The 24,636-nt window shown below is 44.5% G+C and overlaps 1 protein-coding gene across 1 annotated transcript in view; it reads left to right on the top strand.

Moving 5' to 3' along the window:
- LOC126188390 (uncharacterized) overlaps positions 1–24,636 on the top strand; it is a 135,374-nt gene that overhangs the window by 88,749 nt on the left and 21,989 nt on the right. The window contains exon 6 of the mRNA XM_049929991.1: positions 23,438–23,693. Within this exon, the coding sequence (XP_049785948.1) occupies positions 23,438–23,693 (256 nt within the window). The remainder of the gene's footprint in view (positions 1–23,437; positions 23,694–24,636) is intronic.

Raw genomic sequence — 24,636 nt, 5'->3', positions numbered from 1 at the left:
ATTAATGCTTGGTCAATGAGTTACTACTGAGTACAGTCAGTGAATAATATTTAATTATCCATTTTTAGTTACATGATGTAGAGAACAAGAACTTTTGTAAATTGCCGCTGGTGTAATTTAGGTCATTCAGCAGAGCTCACATTATTATCTATACCCTGCAAACCACTGTTAATGAGAGCTGCTGCTGATTAAATTTGTATTTGAAGTGCAGGAAAAATAAGTGCCTCTGAGGTCACTGTAATTAGTGTAATCTAGCCTTTCCTATCCCTGTAGGAGAGCTATGTAGGAGGTATGATATATTCCTGTAACCTCACCCAAAATTGCTTCTAGGAACTTTGAAGTAGACTTTGATGCTTTAATTTCTTTGTCTTCCACTGTCTTCCAGCTCAAGAGTTCAGCATCTCTGTGAAGCTCTCACGTCATGATTTGTGCCCCACTTCTTAATAGACATTCAACCTCCAGTGCTATTACTTCCTACGGGACCCACACGTATGCTGTATTTTGGGATAAAACATGCATTTGTTTCTTAAGCAGTCTTCATAGATTGAAGTATACCACCAATGAACTGAAGTGTGACCTGCTTTACTAACAATTGGCCTTCTATGATTAATCCACTTCATATCATTGCACTTGGATATTGCTGTGAGTTGACTGGTTCTACTTTTGATTCCTCTCAGTATTGTCCCGTGTATCTTGATGAGCAGGTTGTCCAAGAGATCTGCTGGAAGGAAAAAATGTCTTACCCAGTTGCTCGCAAGTTATTGGCTAGTCGCAAACCCTGCGTTCTCCCACCTGGCACTTATACTTCTGTTCTTGTTACCCCTTGCTCCTTGGAGGACATGGCCACCCAGACATGTGACCCCAGATTCATCTCTGAGCTTGTGTAATCACCCATTGTCAAGGTAGCATCACCATCCTCCCATCCAGCTATTCAACAAGCCATCAGACTCTCATCTCAAGGGTTGAAGCCACCAGCTGCACAACTGGTAGGCCAAAAAGGACAGGAAGAGTATTCCCATGAGGACTTCCTGCATCCCTCCAGCCAAACAACACCCGAGTCTTCCTCTCCTAACAAGAAAGGCTCAAAGAAGCCACCTAAGGCAAATGGTCTTCTCCTTCACTGACTTCAGGATCCTCTTTGGCAGTGTTGTCATGTGATACCTTAGCCCGGCCGGCCTCCGCATCACCAGTGCACACCACCAACTGTTTTTCTGCATTGGACTCCACAGACAAATAGCACAAGCAAGCTGATGCTTATGTGGACACCATGGAGTAGGATCCTCCTGCTTCTGTGCCCTGTAGCAGTCTCTCTTTGCAGGCTGTCACTCAGCAACCACTGAGGTGGCACATCTTCATCTCTTCCTCATCATGACTCTCCTCCAATGGATCATTCACAGGCTTGGGTCTCACAAAGAGGATTTACAGCTGCTTTTAGCATCTCAGCGTCCCCTTGTACTTTGCCTTCAGGAAACAAAATTGTCCCCTCACAAACACTTTGGTCTTTCACATTTCTTCCTGGTTCATTTTGACCTTCCCCCCTGAGGTCGGCATTCCATCTCATGGGGGCATCTTGCTCCTTATATGGAATGATCTTTGTAGTCAACCCATCTCCCTGACTACCCATCTCCCTGACTGCCCATCTCCCTGACTGCCCATCTCCCTGACTGCCCATCTCCCTGACTGCCCATCTCCCTGACTGCCCATCTCCCTGACTGCCCATCTCCCTGACTGCCCATCTCCCTGACTGCCCATCTCCCTGACTGCCCATCTCCCTGACTGCCCATCTCCCTGACTGCCCATCTCCCTGACTGCCCATCTCCCTGACTGCCCATCTCCCTGACTGCCCATCTCCCTGACTGCCCATCTCCCTGACTGCCCATCTCCCTGACTGCCCATCTCCCTGACTGCCCATCTCCCTGACTGCCCATCTCCCTGACTGCCCATCTCCCTGACTGCCCATCTCCCTGACTGCCCATCTCCCTGACTGCCCATCTCCCTGACTGCCCATCTCCCTGACTGCCCATCTCCCTGACTGCCCATCTCCCTGACTGCCCATCTCCCTGACTGCCCATCTCCCTGACTGCCCATCTCCCTGACTGCCCATCTCCCTGACTGCCCATCTCCCTGACTGCCCATCTCCCTGACTGCCCATCTCCCTGACTGCCCATCTCCCTGACTGCCCATCTCCCTGACTGCCCATCTCCCTGACTGCCCATCTCCCTGACTGCCCATCTCCCTGACTGCCCATCTCCCTGACTGCCCATCTCCCTGACTGCCCATCTCCCTGACTGCCCATCTCCCTGACTGCCCATCTCCCTGACTGCCCATCTCCCTGACTGCCCATCTCCCTGACTGCCCATCTCCCTGACTGCCCATCTCCCTGACTGCCCATCTCCCTGACTGCCCATCTCCCTGACTGCCCATCTCCCTGACTGCCCATCTCCCTGACTGCCCATCTCCCTGACTGCCCATCTCCCTGACTGCCCATCTCCCTGACTGCCCATCTCCCTGACTGCCCATCTCCCTGACTGCCCATCTCCCTGACTGCCCATCTCCCTGACTGCCCACCTCCAAGCTGTTGCAGTTTGCCTTTTCCTTTCTCACCTCATTCCTTCCCTCTGTACCATTTATGTCCCTCCATGATTTGATGTCACCAGGGCAGACTTCCTTAAGCTTATTGGGCAGCTATCTCTCCCATTTTTGCTACTTTGTGACTTTAATGCAAATCATCCCGTTTGGGCTTCTCCCAGAACCTGTCACAGAGGCGACCTTTTGGCTGACCTTCTTAATCTACTTAACCTCTTCTGCCTTAACAATGGAGCACCCACATTCCTTTTAGACTTCTCGCACACCTGTTCCCATTTGGACCTACGCTTCTGCACTGCCCAGCTCACCCATTGTCCTAAGTGGTTAGTTCTTTCTGACACCCACTCGAATGACCATTTCCCATGTGCTACCCATTTGTTGACTCCTAGCCAACCTACATGCACATCCAAATGGCAGGTTAGACTGACTGGGGGCTTTACTCCTCCCTGGCGACCTTCAAAGAAAAGGATTTCCCCAGTTGTGATGACCAAGTGGAATATCTCTCCATTGTTATCCTTACTGCTGCAGAACATTCCATCCCTCGCATTTCCTTTTTACCACACCATGTCCCAGTCCCTCGGTGAACTGAGACATACCGTGACGCAATTTGCACATGGAGACATGGTCTCAACATTTTTAACCATCCTATGATGGCAAACTGCATTCATTATGAACAGATGCGAGTAAAGTGTCATCACATTATTTGGAATAGCAAGAAAGCTAGCTATATTAAATTCACTAGTTCTTTTAAGAGTTCAACCCCTTCCTCTGTTGTGTGGACCAACTTCCGATGGCTCTCTGGGACCAAGATCCATTCTCCAATTTCTGGCCTGACAGTAGCAGACGATGTTACTGTGGACCCTATCGCTATCTCAAACACCTTGATCCACCATTTTGGGGAAATTTCTGGCTTTTCCCACTATCACCCTGCCTTCCTCCATCGGAAACAAGTGGAGTAGTCTCGGGCGGTACCCTTCTTTTCTCAGAATGGTGAGTGCTACAATGCCTCCTTTACTATGAGAGAGCTTGGTCATGCCCTCAGTTCATCCCAATCCTCTGCCCCAGGGCCAGGCGCTGTCCACATTCAGATGTTGCAGCTCCTTTCTCTTCTGGGCAAGCACTTTCTGCTTAACAAGTACAACAGCATATGGGCAGAGGGCGCATTTCCTGGATGTTGGTGTGAAACCACTGTCATACCCATACCTAAGCCTGCTGAGGATAAAAGCCTTCCTTCTAGCTACTGCCCTATCTCTCTCACCAGCTGCATTTGCAATGTGATGGAATGTATGATTCATGCCTGGCTGGTATGGTGGCTCAAGTCTCACAATTTACTAATGACTGCACAGTGTGGATTTCGAGCATGGTGTTCTGCAGTTGACAGACAGTGGGCGTGTTTTTAGATTTTGAGAAGGCCTAAGACACCTGCTGGAGAACTGGTATCTTCCATACTCTTTATATGTGGGTCTTCCGTGGCCGCCTGCCCTGTTTCCTTCAGGAATTTTTAAAAGACCGAGTTTTCAAGGTACGTGTGAGTTGTGCCTTGTCAGACACCTTTATCCAGGAAAACAGTGTGCCTCACGGTTCTGTCCTGATCGTCATCTTTGCGATCTCCATTAACTCTCTAATGGCTGGTCTCCCACATCTATGGCTCCCTTTATGTTGACAATTTTTCTATCTATTGCAGTTCTCCAGGGACCTGTCTCACCAAGCGGCATCTTCAGCGATGTCTTGATCGTCTTCACTCCTGGAACATCGACAATGGCTTTCTGTTTTCCACTGACAAAACTGTCTGTATGAATTTCTGACAGCGAAAATGGTTACTCCCACCATCTTTACATCTTGGTCCTGTTGCCTTTCCGTTCCTTGAAACTATGAAATTCCTGAGGCTCATGCTTGGCAGAAAACACTCTTGGGTCCTCCCACGTGTTTTACCTGGCAACCCACGTGTCCTCACAGGTACTTCCTAGGGTGCTGACCGAACAACCCTCCTCTGTTTGTACTGATCCCTTGTCCATTGGAAACCCGACTATGGGTGCTTTGTTTATGGATCTGTACGTCCATTCCTCTTATGCCATCTCAATACTATCCACCACCATGGCATCCATTTGGCCACTAGCCCAGTTGAGAGTCTGTATGCTGAAGCTGCTGAAGTACTACTGTCCTACTGCCATGTCTTTCTACTCAGCAGGTATGTATGCAATTTCTGCCATACATGGCCACCATCTCATACCTTCTCCTTCAATAATTCCTTTGATCACCTATATGAGGTGTCCCTATTCTGTTATCTTCTGGTGTCTGCTTTCGGCACTTGCTTCAGGAGCTTAACTTCTCACTACCTGCAAGTTTGCCAGGGAGTGAACCCTTCACCATCTTGGCTTCGTGAAGTGACCTGTGTTACCGTATTTACTCGAATCTAAGCCGCACTTTTTTTCCAGTTTTTGTAATCCAAAAAACCGCCTGCGGCTTAGAATCGAGTGCAAAGTAAGCAGAAGTTCTGAAAAATGTTGGTAGGTGCCGCCACAACTAACTTCTGCCGTCGAATATATGTAGCGATTCACATGCATGCTTTTCGGGCACAAAGATAAATACTGGCACCAAAACCTCTGCATCAGTAAATAAATAAAAAAAAAGGTGGAAGACGAAATTTTTTCTCTGCCCCGAGTTTCGACCACTTCATATTCATACATTATCCAACGAAGTAAATACAAATTCCGTATTGTTCGTCTTCGAATGTAGCAACATTTCAATGTACTGTACTACGAAAATCCAACTGGCAAGACTGTTTGGGATGTTTGTCAATATGGCCAACTCTACGTTCTGAATTTTTTCTACCTATGAGAAGAGATGGTTGCTAATAGGAACTTTTATGAATTGTGAATCACATGCAGTATTCTCTTCACCATAAGAATAATACTTATATAAACATTTTGCCATGTATTCTTTCGTGTTTGCTGCTATCTCATTTAAATCCTGTCTGCTTAATAAACTACGAAACTAGAGTGAGACAACAGCAAACGCCGAAGAATATACATATCATTTCATGTTTATATTCGTATTATTCTTATGCCTAATAGTGATACAGTCAGAAATGAAGCACGTTAATTGACTAGATTTTTAAATCTAAGATGATTAATTTCTGTGCAGAATGTTATGTACTAAAGACGTCTGCAAAGATTTTCAAACAGAGAAAAATTTTCGCTAAACTCTCGTTTAGAACATCTTCTATCATACGCAGTCTATTATTTGGTTCTTGTTGATCGTCAAAGAAAGCAGCAGTGTTAGTAACAACAAATAGCAGTCTCTTGCCATTGTTTCGCTAATGAGACGATTCCTCTCTTTTTCTTTTTTTAATTGTAAGCGACGGTAGTGCGCACAAAAGCAAGCCACGACGCGAGCAGCGACAGGCCGTAAACACTGATTATCAGAATGCGACAAACAGTGCGTGACACAGTACAGTAATGCATTTTCAGCTTAGAGTGACGTAAACACCTATAACAAAGAGAACGGCACTTATCAGATCAAAGAAAAAAAAGCAATCGATCCAAACCAGACGAAGCACGTCAAAAAGGAAGGGTACCCGTATAAATATGGACGGAGCGCCTGATGCATAGCAATGGCTACCTGGTAAAGCCTAATTGCTAAGCTTACTACGCGAACCAAACTACTGTAGCTGTATCGTCATTCATTCAACCTAAATTGTGTCTCATATTACAATGGACCAACTTTGTTTTGATTTGGAGGTGCGGCCTAAAACTTTACTCTCCCCTTGAATTTCGAGTCTCATATTTCAGGTGCGGCTTAGATTCGGGAAAATTTTTTTTCCTTGATTTCGAGTCTCATTTTTCAGGTGCGGCTTAGATTCGAGTAAATACGGTAACCTTGGCCTTTATTCACTTCCTAAGGACACTACTCCTACCTCACTCTAATGCCTTCAGTTTCACGACCCTCGTATAGAATTTTGCGCTAATACCTTTGTGTACACTGAATGCTCTCTGACTGACAATGGTGTCAGGTGTGCCCTCGTCAGTGGCGCCCATGTCTTTAGATATCAGCTTCCAGCACACTGCTCACTATTTACAGCCAAGCTCTTTGCCCTGTATCAGGCCATGGGTACATCCAGTGACACCATCTTTTCAATTGTGTCCTCTGCTCACTCTCTCTGTGCCCTTCAAAGTCTGTGTTCTGTACATTGCCCATCCCTTAGGGTAACAGGTCCAGGGAAACTGTCACTTTCCCACTCTTGATGGAGCCACTTTGAAGTTTGTGGGCTCCTGGTCATGTCAGTCTGCCAGGAAATGAGGCTGCTGATGCTGCTGCCAAGGCTGCATTTCTTGTACCTCAGCCCACTAGTTCCTATCTTCCCTGCAACGATTTCTCTGTTGCCGTTGGTTAGGAGGTGGTGTCCCTTTCACATCACCATTGGACCTCCCTTCATGGGAATAAGCTCGGGATTATTAAGCTTCTCTCGGTGGCTTGGATGACCTCTCGGCCCTCCCACCAGGAGGAGGTCATTTTAACTAGGTTGCATATTGGGCACTGCCTTTTTAGCCATCGTCATTTGATAAATGGAACTCCACCACCACCACCACCACTTTGTACACATTGCAACCAAGTTTAAACTGTTAACCACTTCCTGACGGAATGCCCATCTTTTAATCATTTACATTCCTACTTGGGTTTTCCATCAGAGTTATCAGCCATTTGAGCAAACGAGGCACAGGCTGTTGACAGCATTTTACTTTTATCCATCAAAGCAGTATGGTGAAGGCCATTTCATTATTAGGTTTGGACCTCTGTTTCTGTGTGGTGTCTTTTGTAGCACTTTCTCCACATCCCTGTTTTTAGCTGTCTTCTCTTATGTTAATGGGACTGACGTTTAGTAGTTTTTTAACTCTGTTTTCGTGTTCTGCAGGGTGGAGAAAAAGTGTCACGAAATTTTAATCCTGGATAGCTGATACCAGTAGGAACCAAAATTACTGATGTGAAGGTCAACAATGCACAATTTTTAAACTATGTAAACTTGGTGCCATGTACTCTGATTGGCTGTGGGATTGCCCTGTTGCTGTTCATTGGTTGATGGGCAGTGCTATGGTTGTTGGTTCACATATACAAATGTCTCTCACCCCGTCACTGCCCCAACATGATATGCACATGTGTTGAGTAGTTCTTGTTGTTTGTCTCCACCTCACATCAGAGGCATTCACATGTGAACTTCACTTCAGAGCATACACGCATCACCTGCGATTTAGTCATGTAGTAACCATGGCAGCACAGTATTCATTTGAAGAACAAGGAGATACGGTTTTTGTTTATACACTAGCTGATGGTAATGCACATGAAGCTTGATGGTTGTATGAGGAACGGTACCCAGCAAGATGCCACCCACACCTGCAAATGTTTACAGCAATTCATTGGTGACTTGGCAGAACAGTCTCGTTAGTGGAATATGATGGTGATGCTGGAAGACCTTGAACATGATGGGTTGATGCTGATGACTGTTCTCATGTGCTTCAAGGAAGTACCTTCAAGTAGTGCCCAAGTGGTTGAACATGACATGGGGGTCACTCATCGGTTAGTCTGGGAGGTTTTGAGGGATGATGGCCAGCATCCATTTAGTTTCCACTCTGTCAAAGACCTAAATCCTATGGCAGACTATGAACACAGGCTAGGGTTTTGATGGTGGTTTCTGCAACATGTTGCACAAGACCCTGACTTCCTTGCCATTGTGTTGTTTACTGACGAATGCACCTACCATCGGGATGACCTTTACAACACTCAAAATGTTCATTACTGAGCAAGGGAAATCCTTACATCACATATGTCCATGGACACCAGGAACGATTTTCACTCAACATTTGGGCAGGCATTGTGGGTGACCATCTGGTTGGGCTGGTCTGTCTACCTCCTTAAATTACTTGGGCAAATTACCTTCACTTTTTCAAGAAACTCTACCTGTCCTGCTGGAAGATGTTTCCTTGTACATACGGCTATGCATGTGCTTGCAGCATGATGGGGCATCCACATATGAGCTGTGCTGTGTGCGGATATTTAAATGAACTCTTAAATGGCTGGGTAATTGGCAAAGGTGCTCATAGGGCATGGCTCCCTCTATCACCAGACCTCGTGCAACAAGACTTCTTCCTGTGGGGATTCTTCAAGGATCTAGTTCACCCACACAGACCCACGAACCATCTAGAAACAGAGGAATTAATGGATTACATTCAACATGCCACCAATCGCATCAGGGCAATGCCATGAATCTTCGAAAGAGTTCGGCAAAACACGATTCAATGTTACTAAGCTTGTGTCACATCAGAGTGTCACCAGTTCAAGCATCTGCTTTAAGTAAACAATGTCCTAGGTACAAAAAAGGCCCTTTTCAGAGTAGACACAATTTGTAAAAGACTTTCTGTATGCTAACTAACAGTTGTTCACTGGCTTGTTCCTGGTATGTCTTATAATGAAACTACAATGTTTGTCAGGACCCCAGCAGATTCGGCCTCCAGAGTGGAAGGGCAGAAAACTACCACTGAGCATGCAGGCCACATTGGATACATCGTGATCTCTGGCAGGCAAAGCATTTGTAGTCATATGATGTCCAGAGCATCTGGCAACAGGGCAATCCCACAGCCAATCGGAATGCATAGTGCCAAGTTTCCGTAGTTTAAAAATTTTGCATTGTTGACATACACAAAATTAGTAAGTTTGGTTCCTACTGGCATCAGCTCTCTGGAGTTTAAATTTTGTGATAAAATTTTTCTCCATCCTGTATTGTTTTGATGTGAGAGCATATGACCCCAGTTGTTTTTGTGCCCTAAAACAAAACAAGAAATTTTCAATCGAGTTACCAGCTTTGCTTCATATCTCATGTGATTATAATTCCACTAATAAGTGTTACTGTAGTCCATATTCATGTCATTTAGCATTTGGTCTTCTGTAGCCATATGCTGCTGCTTTTCCTTTTCTATCTGTCATGCAGCAGTTGCTGTGGCTTTAGAAGTTTCCTTACAGAGATACTCTGGCATGGAAGGTCCCTCATATCGTTGGTATCCAGTCTGTATACCGTATTCATTAGACTGTTCATTCCATTCAGCAGATCCCATAGTTCTTCTTTACCTTCTCTGATGATAACAATGTGAACTGCGAATCTTATCATCAGTATCCTTTCACCTTGAATTTTAATCATACTTTTGAACCTCTTTTGACTCCATAATTGTTTCTTCAATGTCTATAGTAAGGGCAAAAGACTACATCCTTGTCTTACACCATTTTTAATCTGAGCACTTTGTTCTTGGTCTTCCACTTGTATTGTTCCCTCTTTGCTCTTGTGCATATTTTGCATTACCCATCTTTCCTTAAATCTTAGCCATGTTTTTCCTCAGAATTTCGAATGTCTTGCATCAAGTGACACTCTCAAATGCTCTTTCTAAGTCAACAAATCCTATGAACGTGAACGTGTCTTGATTTTTCTGTAATCTTGCTTCTGTTATCAACAGCAATGTCAGAATGGCCTTTCCTGAAGCCAGATTGATTGTGATCTAACACATCCTTATATTTTCTTTTCCATGCTTCTGTATATTAGTCTTGTTAGCAGCTTGAATCCATGAGCTGTTTTGCTGATTGTGCAGCAATTCTTGCAATCTTTGGAATTGTGTGGATGATTTTTTCCTAAATGTCAGATGGCATATAGCAAGTCTTGTACATTCTACACTCTGAATAGTCATCTTGTAGTGACTTCCCCCATTGATTTTTTAGAAATTCTGATGGAATGTTACCCATACCTTCTGCCTTATTCAATCTTAGGTCTTCTAAACCTCTTCAAATTCTGCTTCTAAATACTGGATCCCCTGTCTCCTCCATATTGACTCATGTTTCTTCTTCTATCAAGTCACCAGACAAGTCGTCTGCCTCATAGAATCCTTCACTGTACTCTTTCCACCTATCCACTCTCTCCTCTACACTCTTAATGTTCCACACCTGCATTTAAAGTTGTTTGGACTTTTTTTACAAGCTGTGTCAGTCATTTTGACAATCATGTCTTATTTGATTTCTTCACATTTTTCATGCAACTATTTCACCTTGGCTTTCATGCACTTCCCATTTATTTCATTCCTAAGGGACTTGTTTTTCTGTACTCCTGAATTTCCCTGAACATTTTTGTACTTCCTTCTTTCATCAGTCAACTGAAATATTACTTTTGTTATCTGTGGTTTCTTTGCAGTTACCCTGTTTGTACCTATGTTTTTTTCCCCACCAACTTCTGTGATTGTCCTTGTTAATGATATCCATTCCTCCTCAACTGAAATACATACTGGGCTAATCCTTATCGCAGCATCTATAGCCTCGGAGGACTACCACCATAGCTCTCCATACCTTAGTGTTTCTGTATCCCACTTCTTTGTGCACCAGTTCTTTCTGACTATTCTCTTAAACTTCAGTGAACAGAATACTTGCTATTACTAGCTGAAATTTATTGCAGAACTCAATTAGTCTTTCTTCTCTGTAATTCCTACCACCAAGCCCATATTCTCCCATAATCCTTTATTCTACTCCTTTCCGAACAAGGCATTCCAATTCCCTATGACTATTAGATTTTCATCTCACTTTATGTACTAAATTACCCATTCAGTATCCTCTTATACTTTCTCTACCTCTTCATCTTGCAACATTGGTGTGAGTACCTGAACTATCATTGTCGATGTTGGTTTGCTGTCAATTCTCATAAGAACAACTCTATCACTGAACTGAACTGTTCATGGTAACTCACACTCTGCCCTCCAGTCTGATAGTGACCCAATTAATGGGGAAATAAGTGCAACAACTTTCCTGCCATTCCTTAATTCACCACCAGGTGGTTACATCAGTGTGCTCAGCTTTAAAATATGCTGTCAACAATAGCCAACAGTAAGGTGCTATATTTACCAATACAATTCCTTTCCCATCAACATTACATAGGCTACTGTCATCACATTTTGAAAATAAACACTTCTTTGCCATGGTTAATAAACTGGAAATAACACCACTATATAAACACAAGCAGAGTGTAATTCTGTCTACTCATACTGGGTGGGGAATGCTTGGGGGTATAGCCTGTAAGTAAATTGAAATGTGGACTAAAGTTGTGGTTTGGGAACTGGTCTTTCCCATGAGAATGCCACAAATGCCATAAAGGATGACAAAGAACCAATTCCCCATCTAGTAGTGTAGAGCAGTGTACAGAAATACACATATGAATCAATTGCTGTTGAATGGCAAAAGTCTACGTTTTTGACAAATTCATTTTAGCACAATTTTTGCATTCTAAGAAGGAAGCTGCATGTTACAGTGTTGAAAGGAACAATACTCTGGCAGCACTTTTGCCATTACCCCAGCCTTCATGTTAGTTATGCTGCGTTGAGAGGAATTTAATCCTGCAGTTCGTGCATTTCAACACAAAATATCTATCAGTGCCAACTGACCTATACAGAGAGCACTGCTATGTTTTCGATGACAAGACTGGCATACTTGCTTGCTTTTGTTTACATGGATATTGAGTGTTGTCATTGATGGTATATCATATGTGGTTGTTGTACTGTGCATATTATTGACCTTTTTCTTGTTGTGTTCATAAACGTATTTCCATCATGGATAAAGAAGTTATGGCAGGAAAGAAACATAATCTCAAAGAAGAAAATTAAACTAGGAATAAAGTAAAGTGATCAAGGGTAAAGGATACTGCATATAAAAGCTATGCAGGATAGATAGTTCCTCAGAAAAGTACCGGGTGTTACAAAAAGAATCAACTGATTAAAAAAAAAAAAATAATAATTACTATGTTATTTGAGATATGTGTGGGAACAATATACTGTTGGAAAGTGCTAACTCTAGAGTTTCACATGGTTCTCACTAGGTAGCAGCAGTGTGAGCCCCCTTCAGTTCTAGTAAAAATAGTGTGGAGACAACAGGAAGCATTTTGTGCTCTACGTTTTGCATGGTGCAGGTCAGTAATAACATTCAGTGTGACTTCCATACTAGGTATGGTGTGGATCCTCCTATGGCACAGAGCATTAGACAGTGGCATGGACAATTCCAAGAAACAGGTTATTTGTGTAAAGGCAAATTGCTGGGTCATCCCAGAGTGTCTGACACAGATGTCGAATCCCCCCTGCGGGTCCGGGGATTAGAATAGGCCTGAGGTATTCCTGCCTGTCGTAAGAGGCGACTAAAAGGAGTCCATCCCCCTCACGGGTGTAGTTAGCGCCTGCGTCCGGAGACGGACGGTTCCACGACCTATTATTGTGGTCTTTTTGGTTTTTCACTTCTCGTTTCTTCCTTCCTTTGGTTGGTTCCTTTCTTTGCTCTTCTCCACCTCACTGTCTTCCTTACTCTTTCCCTTGACTTCTTCTCCTTGCCTCCTCATTGCCTTCTTTTACTTGCCTTCTCATTGCCTTCTTTTCCTTGCCTTCTCATTGCCTTCTTCTCCTTGCCTTCTCTGGTCTCCGCCTCGGCGTTTGAGACAGTCTGTCCTCTTTCTCCCTCTCTCTCTTCTTTTTCCTCTTCTTTCTTCCTCCCTGTGCGTGCCTGAAGGCCGACCCACGCGTTCGCATGCGTAGCCGGTGACGGGGTAACGCGTAATTCCCCACCCTGGGTAGACATGTAAGGCACGCACGTACCCCCTGGTAAAGGCCAGGCCCAGGGAGGGGTGACTGCCTGAGCTGATACCTTCTGACCATGCCGATTGGTCCCTCTGTCTGTTTCTCGGGAGGTGTGACCTGAGGTGTAAACATTCACCTAAGGCGGGAGTGCCCTCTGAGAGGGTCCCCACAAGGAAGGAGCGCGCCATCGGAGATGCTGGCAATCATGGGGGATTCCTCCGCAATGGATTTCACTCCATCTCTCTCGACTTCTGCCCAAAAACAGAAACATGACCAGCCAACAGTGACAAAAGTCCTACCGCCTGCCCCACAGTTCCTCGTCGTTTCTCGATCTGAGGACGGAAAGGATTTTTCTTCTGTCAACCCTTTCGTTATTCAGAAGGGCGTAGATGCCATAGCCGGATCTGTCAAATCTTGTACCAGGTTGCGTAACGGTACCTTATTACTAGAAACTGAGAGCGCCTTTCAGGCACAAAAACTGCTTCGGGCCACACTCCTGTACACATTCCCTGTCCGGGTGGAGGCTCACCGAACTCTGAATTCGTCTCGTGGTGTGGTCTATACTAGATCCCTCGACGGATTGACTGACAAGGAGATTCAATCTTTCCTCACTGAGCAGGGCGTGACGGCTGTCCATAGGGTCATGAAAAAGGTCAACAATGACCTTGTACAGACCCGGACACTTTTCTTGACCTTTGATAGTGTTAAGCTGCCATCGCGCATCAAGGCGGGCTACGAGGTTATTTCTGTTCGCCCCTATGTTCCGACATCTACACGCTGCTACCAGTGTCAGCGTTTCAATCACACTCGACAGTCTTGTTCCAATGCGGCTAAATGTGTCACTTGTGGCAGGGATGCCCATGAGGGTGACTGTCCACCTCCGTCTCCTCGTTGTGTGAACTGTCAGGGTGACCATGCCGCATCCTCCCGCGACTGTCCTGTCTATAAGGAAGAACGCTGTATCCAAGAAATTCGGGTCAAAGAAAAAGTGTCCACCTCGGCTGCTCACAATCTATTGGCTAGTAGGAAGCCCACGCTGCTCCCAGCGGGGAAATACAGTACTGTCCTTGCCTCTCCTCGGACTACCAGGGAGGTGGCAACCCAGACATGCGATCTGACCTTCAGCACCACGGTCGTCCGTTCGGCCAGTGCTAAGATCGCGCAGTCGACGTCTCCTCTTCCTCCCATCGCCCCACAGACACCAGCCCCTTCATCTGCTTCTGCTAAGACGAAGACCCCATAGTCAGATGCACGGGCCTTCAAGAAGGAACCGTCCCGTGCAGACTTCCTACGTCTCTCGACCTCCCAGCCTTCGACCGGTACTTCCACCAAACGACCTTCCAAGAAAGCTCATAGGAAGCACAGTTCTCCTTCTCCGCCACGGCGCATTTCTTCTCCTGCGCCACCCAGCGGTTGCCGCCCCAGGCCGTCATCCGCACCGCTGGTAGCCGAACATCTGGCCGTTCACCGGCGGTGGAAGCTTCCCCTCCCGGCCATCTTCCCGAGATGGCCGATGAACCTATAGACCCAATGGACGATGACAGTCCATCTACTGATAGCGGCGGCAGTGCTCGCTCGAAGTCAGGCCCTCAGCGGCCTTTGAGGTGACCCCTTCTTTCATCTTCCTTTTCTTCTTACGATGGCACTTATTCACTGGAATATTTGCAACATTCGCTCCAACCGAAAGGACTTGAAGTTGCTGCTCTGCTTGCACCGTCCGCTCGTCGTAGCCCTCCAGGAAACGAAGCTACGCCCATGCGATCAAATTGCCTTGGCACACTACGCCTCTGTGCGTTTTGACCTACCCCCTGTGGTAGGTATCCCGGCTCATGGAGAGGTTATGTTGCTGGTCCGGGATGATATTTACTACGATCCCATCCCGTTGCACATCGGCCTGCAGGCAGTTGCCATCCGCATTACTCTCCCCACCTTTACATTTTCCATTTGTTCCGTTTACACTCCATCGTCGTCTGCCGTTACCAGGGCAGACATGATGCAACTTATTGCTCAGCTACCTGCACCATTTTTGTTAACTGGAGACTTCAATGCCCACCATCCCCTTTGGGGCTCTCCAGCATCCTGCCCGAGGGGCTCCCTGTTAGCAGACCTTTTCAACCAGCTCAATCTTGTCTGCCTCAATACTGGCGCCCCTACTTTTCTTTCGCACACATCTCACACCTATTCCCATTTAGACCTCTCTATATGTCCTCCCCAACTTGCACACCGGTTTGAGTGGTATGCACTTTCTGATACATATTCGAGCGACCACTTCCCGTGTGTTATCCATCTCCTGCAGCATACCCCCTCTCTGTGCTCATCTACTTGGACCATCTCCAAAGCAGACTGGGGGCTCTTCTCTTCCAGGGCGACCTTGCAGGATCACACCTTCACAAGCTGCAATCGTCAGGTCGCTCACCTGACGGAAGTCATTCTCACTGCTGCTGAATATTCCATCCCTCACCCTCCTTCTCCACGTCGCGTACTGGTCCTCTGGTGGACCGCAGCGTGTAGAGACGCTTTACGTGCTCGTCGACGTGCTTTACGCACCTTTAAACGCCACCCTACAGTGGCGAATTGTATCAATTATAAACGATTACGTGCACAGTGTCATCGTATTATTAAAGAAAGCAAGAAAGCCAGCTGGGCTGCTTTCACAAGCACCTTCAACAGTTTTACTCCTTCTTCTGTTGTCTGGGGTAGCCTGCGCCGGCTATCTGGCACTAAGGTCCACTCACCAGTTTCTGGCTTGAAGTTCGCGAATGACGTCCTTGTGGCCCCTGAGGCCGTCTCCAATGCCTTTGGCCGCTTTTTCGCAGAGGTTTCGAGCTCCGCTCATTACCACCCTGCCTTCCTCCCCCGCAAACAGGCAGAGGAGGCTAGGCCACCTAACTTCCGCTCCTCGAATCGCGAAAGTTATAATGCCCCATTCACCATGCGGGAACTCGAAAACGCCCTTGGCCGATCACGGTCCTCCGCTCCAGGGCCTGATTCTATTCACATTCAGATGCTGAAGAACCTTTCTCCTGCGGGTAAAGGTTTTCTTCTTCGTACTTACAATCGCATCTGGATTGAGGGACATGTTCCCGCATGCTGGCGCGAGTCTATTGTTGTCCCGATTCCTAAGCCGGGGAAGGACAAGCACTTGCCTTCCAGTTATCGACCTATCTCGCTTACCAGCTGTGTCTGTAAAGTGATGGAGCGAATGGTTATCTCTCGATTGGTTTGGCTGCTCGAGTCTCGACGCCTACTTACCAATGTACAATGTGGATTTCGTAGGCGCCGTTCTGCTGTTGACCATCTGGTTACCTTGTCGACCTTCATTATGAATAACTTCTTGCGGAAGCGCCTGACCGCGGCTGTGTTCTTTGATTTGGAGAAGGCTTACGACACCTGTTGGAGGGCGGGCATTCTCCGCACCATGCATACATGGTGCCTTCGTGGTCGCCTCCCTCTTTTTTTATTTGTTCCTTTTTAATGGATCGACAGTTCAGGGTACGTGTGGGTTCTGTCCTGTCAGACACCTTTCGCCAGGAGAATGGGGTGCCACAGGGCTCAGTTTTGAGTGTCGCTCTCTTCGCCATAGCGATCAATCCAATAATGGATTGCCTCCCAGCTGATGTATCAGGCTCCCTTTTCGTGGACGATTTTACCATCTATTGCAGCGCGCAGCGTACGTGTTTCCTGGAGCGCTGTCTTCAGCGTTCTCTTGACCGTCTTTACTCCTGGAGTGTCGCCAATGGCTTCCGTTTTTCTGCCGAGAAGACGGTCTGTATTAACTTCTGGCGGTACAAAGAGTTTCTCCCACCGTCCTTACGACTCGGTCCCGTTGCTCTCCCATTCGTGGAGACAACAAAATTTTTAGGTCTTACATTTGACAGGAAACTTAGTTGGTCTCCACATGTGTCATATTTGGCTGCCCGTTGTACCCGTTCTCTAAATGTCCTCCGTGTTCTCAGTGGTATGTCGTGGGGAGCAGATCGAACCGTCCTACTTCGCCTATATCGGTCGATCGTCCGCTCCAAGCTGGATTATGGGAGCTTCGTATACTCCTCTGCACGGCCATCCATCTTACGCCGCCTCAACTCCATACAACATCGGGGTTTACAACTTGCGATCGGCGCGTTTTATACTAGTCCCGTCGAGAGTCTTCATGCTGACGCTGATGAGTTGCCACTCACCTACCGGCGCGATATACTGCTTTGTCGGTATGCCTGTCGGCTACTGGCAATGCCTGACCACCTCTCTTATCGTTCCTTTTTTGATGACTCTCTCGACCGTCAATACGGGTTGTATGTCTCTGCCCTGCTACCCCCTGGAGTTCGCTTTCGTCGCCTCCTTCAACACGTTAATTTTTCACTCCCTGCAACCTTTCGAGTGGGCGAGAGCCACACGCCACCTTGGCTCCAGGCTCAGGTTCGCGTCCACCTTGACCTCTGCTCGCTCCCGAAGGAGGTTACCCCCGGCTCAGTCTACCACTCCCATTTTGTCGAACTTCGTTTGAAGTTCATTAATATGACCTTCATTTATACAGATGGCTCTAAGACCAATGACGGGGTCGGGTGTTCTTTTATTGTCGGGGCACAAAGTTTCAAATACCGGCTTCATGGCCATTGTTCGGTCTTCACAGCTGAGCTCTTTGCCCTCTACCAGGCTGTTCTTTACATCTGCCGCCACCGACATTCTGCATATGTCATCTGCTCCGATTCCCTGAGCGCTATCCAGAGCCTCAGTGATCCGTACCCAGTTCACCCTTTCGTGCATCGGATCCAACGCTCTCTTCAGCGGCTGGTGGACGTCGGTTCTCCGGTTAGCTTTATGTGGGTTCCTGGCCATGTCGGCATCCCTGGGAACGAAGTTGCAGATGCCGCGGCCAAGGCTGCGGTCCTCCAGCCTCGGACAGCTTCTTGTTGTGTCCCTTCGTCAGATTTTAACAGGGTCATTTGTCGGCGCATTTTATCGCTGTGGCATGCCGATTGGGCTGCACTTACAGACAACAAGCTTCGGGCCTTGAAACCTCTTCCCGTGGCTTGGACGTCCTCCTCACGCCCTTCTCGGCAGGAGGAGGTAGTTTTGGCCCGGTTACGAATTGGACACTGCCGGTTCAGCCATCGCCATCTGCTGACGGCTGCGCCGGCACCGTTCTGTCCATGTGGGCAATTGCTGACGGTCCGCCACATTTTAACGTCCTGTCCAGATTTTAACGCACTGCGTCTTGATCTTGGCCTGCCATGTACTCTAGAAGCCCTTTTAGCGGATGACCCACGAGCAGCTGCTCGCGTTCTTCATTTTATCAATTTGACAACCCTCTCTAAGGACATTTGATTATGCTGTTTTCCTTTTTTTTTAATCCTATGCCTCAGTCTGTCTTTTATCGTGTTTTCCGTTTCGTTGCTGTTTTAAACTTGTGACTCGCGGTGCATTCCTAAGATAGTCTGGGCGCTAATGACCGTTGAAGTTGTGCGCCCTAAAACCACAAAAAAAAAAAAAAAACAGATGTCGAATGCTTCTGCCATAGTTTCACAAGGAATCACATAAATACATTCGCTGTACACCGTGACAGCTCAGAATACCCCCGATGTCCTTCTGGCATGTGTTGCATCAGTGTTTACACATCAAACCATACAAAATTCGAATACTGCAAGTCCTTTGTGTGGAGTTCTGTAATTTACGTCTTGGCAAGATGGGAGATGAGTTTTCTTCCATGCTTAGTGTTTAATGACGAGACAATACTCCATTTAAATGGAAAGGTGAACCATCTTATTGTGAGAATATAGGGTATGGAACAACGACATGAAGTTGTACAACATGAGGGACTCTCCAAAATGTTATGTTTCGTACAGTTCATGGGAACAGGTACATGGTCCATTTTTCTTTGCCGAGAATACTGTTACAGGGAGCACATATCTCAATATGCTTGAGAACTTTCTTTGCCCACAATTGGAGACTGATTCAAATGATTTCATTTACCAATAGGAAGGGGCCGGACCACACTGGCATAGGGAAGTGCAGGAAATTTAAGTCGGAGGATTGTGACAATATTAGGAAACTGTTCAGGCTTACATTACTGGCCTCCAAGGTCAGCAAATCTGACTGTATATGATTGTTTCTAGTGGAGATTTAGAAAAGACTCTGTTTATGTGCCTCCATTACCAACAACAAAGAATGAACTGTGACATCACATAACAGCAGCTGTGGAAGTTGTAACTCAAGATATGCTCGCTGCAGTGTGGGAACAATTTCAATACTGCATTGACATATGCAATGCATCTCAAGGTCACCATATTGAACACCTATAAAAAGATGTGAAAAAAAACTTTTTGAGTTTCCCGTTCACCAAAAACCAAAATTCATTGTATATGTTTATTAGTTTCAGAAATATAGATGTTTGAAATCGGATGGTTCTTTTTGGTACAGCCTGTATTTGACCTTCCTACAGCTATGGTGTAAGTTATACTTTTACTTAAGTATTATCTGTTCAGCCATTTAACTTCCATGAAAGGTATCCAAATAATTGTTAATGCTGAAGTTAAGATTACTTAATTGAAGTCGGACAAAAATTTCACCTAGGTGACTTTCATGTTCATTTTAGGGGCAATCATCACTACTTCAATATATTACAAGATGAGAAAGACTGGGGTTATTTTGTGCTTTTGCAATTATGAAACAAAAAATGAACAGGATATACACCTACAGAGACTGATTGAATGGTATCCCATTAACCAAAACAGTAAACAACCAAAAGTGGAATGTAACACTGCATATACATATTTTGTAATTAGACATCAGGAGCATCTGCAGGTCTGCAGGAATGCATTCATTAATTTACACATAGTAAAGCGGAAGCGTGTATATCGTGGGAAATCTCCACTGAAATTTGGGACCAAGTTCTCAAGTTTCTTGTCAAAACCTCTCATTGTGGGAGTGAAGAAGTAAATTACTTGAATGCAAGGCTGAATCTTAAAAAAAATTCATGAGATTTTTGTGAGGAACATCCTAATCTTGAAGTAAAATATACATTATATGTTCATTGTTTCAATAGGAACTTTGGCTACAGATTTGGTAGACTCCCAGTATGCAGTATCTGTGAAGAACTTCAAACAAAGATGAAGTCTCCCCATTTATCCCAAAATGTTAAATTAGCAGCAGCAAGTGTTCTAACTATTCGCAGATGCAGAAGTTGCAGATTTTATTCCTCTTTCAAATTGTACTTAGAATCGTGTCAGCCCAATGATAAAAATCTGCGTTACCTTCAACTACATGAAAAATTTACCTTTACCTCATATACCTGTCCAGGTAGTATTCTACCAAAGGCAGCTGTGTGGATGTACTCACTACACACAACCTCCAAGAGAAGAGTTCCAAAGTATGCCTTTATGATGAGGAGCAGACCAAGAAAGGGGCCAATGATGTGTGGTCATTCATATTGTACTATCTCATTAGTGAGATCAAACCAGACACAAAGAAACTTCACTTGTACTCAGATGTATGTCCAGGCAAAAATAGGAGTCATTCATTTATTCAGTTCTGCATTGGCTCAGCTCAAGATAAAAGATTCAAGCAAATTATGCACCATTTCTCTATTAGATGTCATTTCTTCCTGCCTTGCAATAGGGATTTTGGTGCTTTCGAGGAAAATAGTAGGTGCTGTGACGGAATCTACATCCGAAAAGAACGTGGTACAATTGGTAATGCAGAAAGGGATGTTTTAGTACAAATGGTGGAGGGAACTGATGTCATTGATGTGGATGCTTAGTGGTCTAACCATTAAGTAAAACAACTCTAAATGATGAATCAACAAGGATGAATGTTCCCAGATGCATAAAAGTGCTGTTTGCTCCCGTCTCCTTCTCAGTGTTCTGGTATTCTGCAGATCATCTTGGCAAGGTGGGTTGCTTGTCCCTTTATTGGGAGCATAGTCTATCACACATTCCATTTATCTTAGTCTGAATCAAGAAATGGTCCTGTTAGGAACCAGTTGAGGAAGGGCTATGAGGAAGGATGAGTAGAATCAAATAAACCAAACAGTATGATTTCAAGAATGCTCATAGTTATGTCACGACTTCTGAGGCAAGTGAAGCATTCTTTGCTGAAATGCTAGAATGGCTGTTTCAGCAAAAAACACACTACCTGCCTCTTCTAACAGTGTGACTTGTTTCAATAAATGTTTTGTTGTTCGATATCTGTGACAATAGTGCCACTGTTTTATCAATAGTGGGTCTGTATAAAAATACTGCATAAGAAAGTAATAAATAATTCCATGTGTTGTATGAAGAAAATAATAATTACTTCATTGATGTTACCTTTTACTTTCATAAAGGAATTTTGTTTCCATGGGAATCCACAGCCTCTAATTGTTTAATAAAAGAAATTTTTGCCATCATAGGCTGTATTATGCTTTATTAAAATCTTGCTGTTAGCAAAGTTTGGCTCTGAGCCATTGTCAAGCTTATCAAATTCTTGCATGTCGTGTACATAAAACCAGAAGTCATATTCCATTGTAACATTGTAAGCACTGAAGCCTGACAACCAATACAGCTGTTGAGATGTTGTCAAAGGTGCAATTACTTCAAAACATTGTAAACCTATCAACACCAATCTGCAATTACACTTTTATTTTCATGCTTCCATGTGCCTATATTCATTCAGAAATAAACCAAGAATGTGAATATTGTTGCTCTCAGACTTGACACACACAAACAATTACGTCTCTTACTACATCACAAGAGTGGAATAATATTTTATTGTATTTATCCCAAAACTTTAAAAGTTGGATTTTGTGCCCTTCACCAATGAGCAATTCATGTATATTGTCCATATGTTTTGCTTATACTACTATTTATTGGTAACTAATATCTGTTATCTATGATGAGTTTACACTTCTTGCCAAAAAATGAACATTTCCCAGATTTATAAGGCATTTTGCAATAGGCTTGGCATAATTCTGCGAAACAATTATAGTTTCATGGGGCAGCCTTCCTGTTTGCAGACCTATGGAAGATGGTAGTGCTTGACCACATTCTCACAGCCAACTTTCATTCCCACTTCTACTCTCCACCAGTGACTCCCCATCACTTCACCCCATTGCACTTCCAGAATCCCTTAATATGATTCTAATGCACTTAGATGTGGTACAAAATATTCATTCTTAACCCATTTCATTTAACAATAAACATCAGTTTTATACCATTAAAATACTGTTTTTGGTAGTTTGTGCTTTTTCAGTTCCCTGCATCATGGAAACAAGTACTCTTTTAGAAATAATGAACAAAATGTTTTTTGTGGCAAATATAATGTTTTTGTACCCTTTCTCTCTCTCTGTCTGTCTCTCTCTCTCTCTCTCTCTCTCTCTCTCTCTCTCTCTCTCTCTCACACACACACACACACACACACACACACACACACACACACACACAAACACACAAAAAGAAAAAGAAAAAAAAACTGAACCACTGGCTGGTATGTTTAGTATGTTGCTGAGGCACGCTCTATTACCACTATAGAAAAATGGCACTGAGCACTATGGGACTCAACATCTTAGGTCATCAGTCCCCTAGAACTTAGAACTACTTAAACCTAACTAACCTAAGGACATCACACACACCCATGCCCGAGGCAGCATTCGAACCTGCGACCGTAGCAGTCCCGCGGTTCCGGACTGCAGCGCCAGAACCGCTAGACCACCGCGGCCGGCTTACCACTATAGAAAATGTTGCGACTGTATGAATCATTTCCCCTATTTTTCCTTTGTTGACTGGACTATGTTGGTGATTTTTCATTCTCTCTTACATTTGAATTTACTGAGAATAGTACTGTCATATATTTTGCAGCATTGTTTTAGGCACCTTTTTCTTGTCCTTCCCACTCCCCCTTCATTGTGCTCTCCCTGTGTGAAAGGAGTTTACCATTAAACATGAGCTTAGATCTTAAGAGACCACTTTACAACCAATATTACATTTTTCATGAGATAATGGAAACTCCAAGTTGGAACTTTTTACATTAGAGGAAAAGATAGATTACTACTTACCATAAAGATGACATGTTAAGTTGCAGATAGGCACAATCAAAACACACTTTATGTGTAAGCATATTTTAGTTGCATTTGTTTGCAACTTAACATGTCATCTTTACAGTAAGTAACAATCTGTCTTTCCCTATATTATTCATTTCATCTTCAGTTGTAATGGATTAAATTGTATTGTAATTGTGTTTTTTTCCAGGTTGCAGACAGATCCTCTGGGGCAAAAATTTGGCTTAGCACATATATCTGAGTTCCTTATTAAGAGGCCACTTCTTAGAAAAGATCTGTTTCAACTGCTAATGTTTTATAGTACTATGCCAGATGCCAGTTCTCGTGAAGAAGTTGTGAATGAAATTGTCAGATCTTCCTTTTATTATTTTACAATCAGTCAAATGATTGTAATCAGTGATGCTTACTTAGTTGATATAGTGGCATATCGGAGATACGATGTCAGTGTAAGTTTATGTGCCTAAGTAAACTATTGAATAGTTGTAGGCACACTTTTTTTAATGTATGTTAATGAATTTCCATATAAAAGTGTTCATCTTGTAATCAACATTTGTTGATTTACTTTGTGTTAGTGTGTAGTTCTTTTTTTTACGTTAGTGTGAGCTTATTTGACATTAAGAAAAATAAATGCAACGCTATGAAGATAATCAGCTTTGTAACTCTAATCTCATTGCACAGAGAATAATTTAAAATGTCATTTAACTATTTATATTATACAGGGTGATTAAAAAAGAATACCACAACTTTAGGAATTTAAAACTCTGCAACGACAAAAGGCAGAGCTAAGCACTATCTGTCGGCGAATTAAGGGAGCTATAAAGTTTCATTTAGTTGTACATTTGTTCGCTTGAGGCACTGTTGACTAGGCGTCAGCGTCAGTTGATGCTAAGATGGTGACCGCTCAACAGAAAGCTTTTTGTGTTATTGAGTACGGCAGAAGTGAATCGACGACAGTTGTTCAGCGTGCATTTCGAACGAAGTATGGTGTTAAACCTCCTGATAGGTGGTGTATTAAACGTTGGTATAAACAGTTTACAGATAATGGGTGTTTGTGCAAAGGGAAAAGTTCTGGACGGCCGAGAACGAGTGATGAAAATGTAGCATGCGTACAGCAAGCATTTGTTCGCAGCCCAGGAAAATCGACTCGCAGAGCTAGCAGAGAGCTGCAAATTCCACAATCAACTGTATGGAGAGGCCTACGAAAAAGGTTAGTTATGAAACCTTATCGTCTGAAATTGGTTCAAGCACTGCCAGGCAGCCCGTGACAGAGCACTTCATCACTGGCCTCCAAGAAGCCCTGATCTTACCCCCTGCGATTTTTTTCTTATAGGGGTATGTTAAGGAAATGGTGTTTCGGCCACCTCTCCCAGCCACCATTGATGATTTGAA

This window comes from Schistocerca cancellata, chromosome 5, assembly GCF_023864275.1.
Source record: "Schistocerca cancellata isolate TAMUIC-IGC-003103 chromosome 5, iqSchCanc2.1, whole genome shotgun sequence".
Taxonomy (NCBI): domain Eukaryota; kingdom Metazoa; phylum Arthropoda; class Insecta; order Orthoptera; family Acrididae; genus Schistocerca; species Schistocerca cancellata.
Note: the sequence above shows the minus strand (reverse complement) of the source record. Positions and strands in the feature narration are given on the sequence as shown.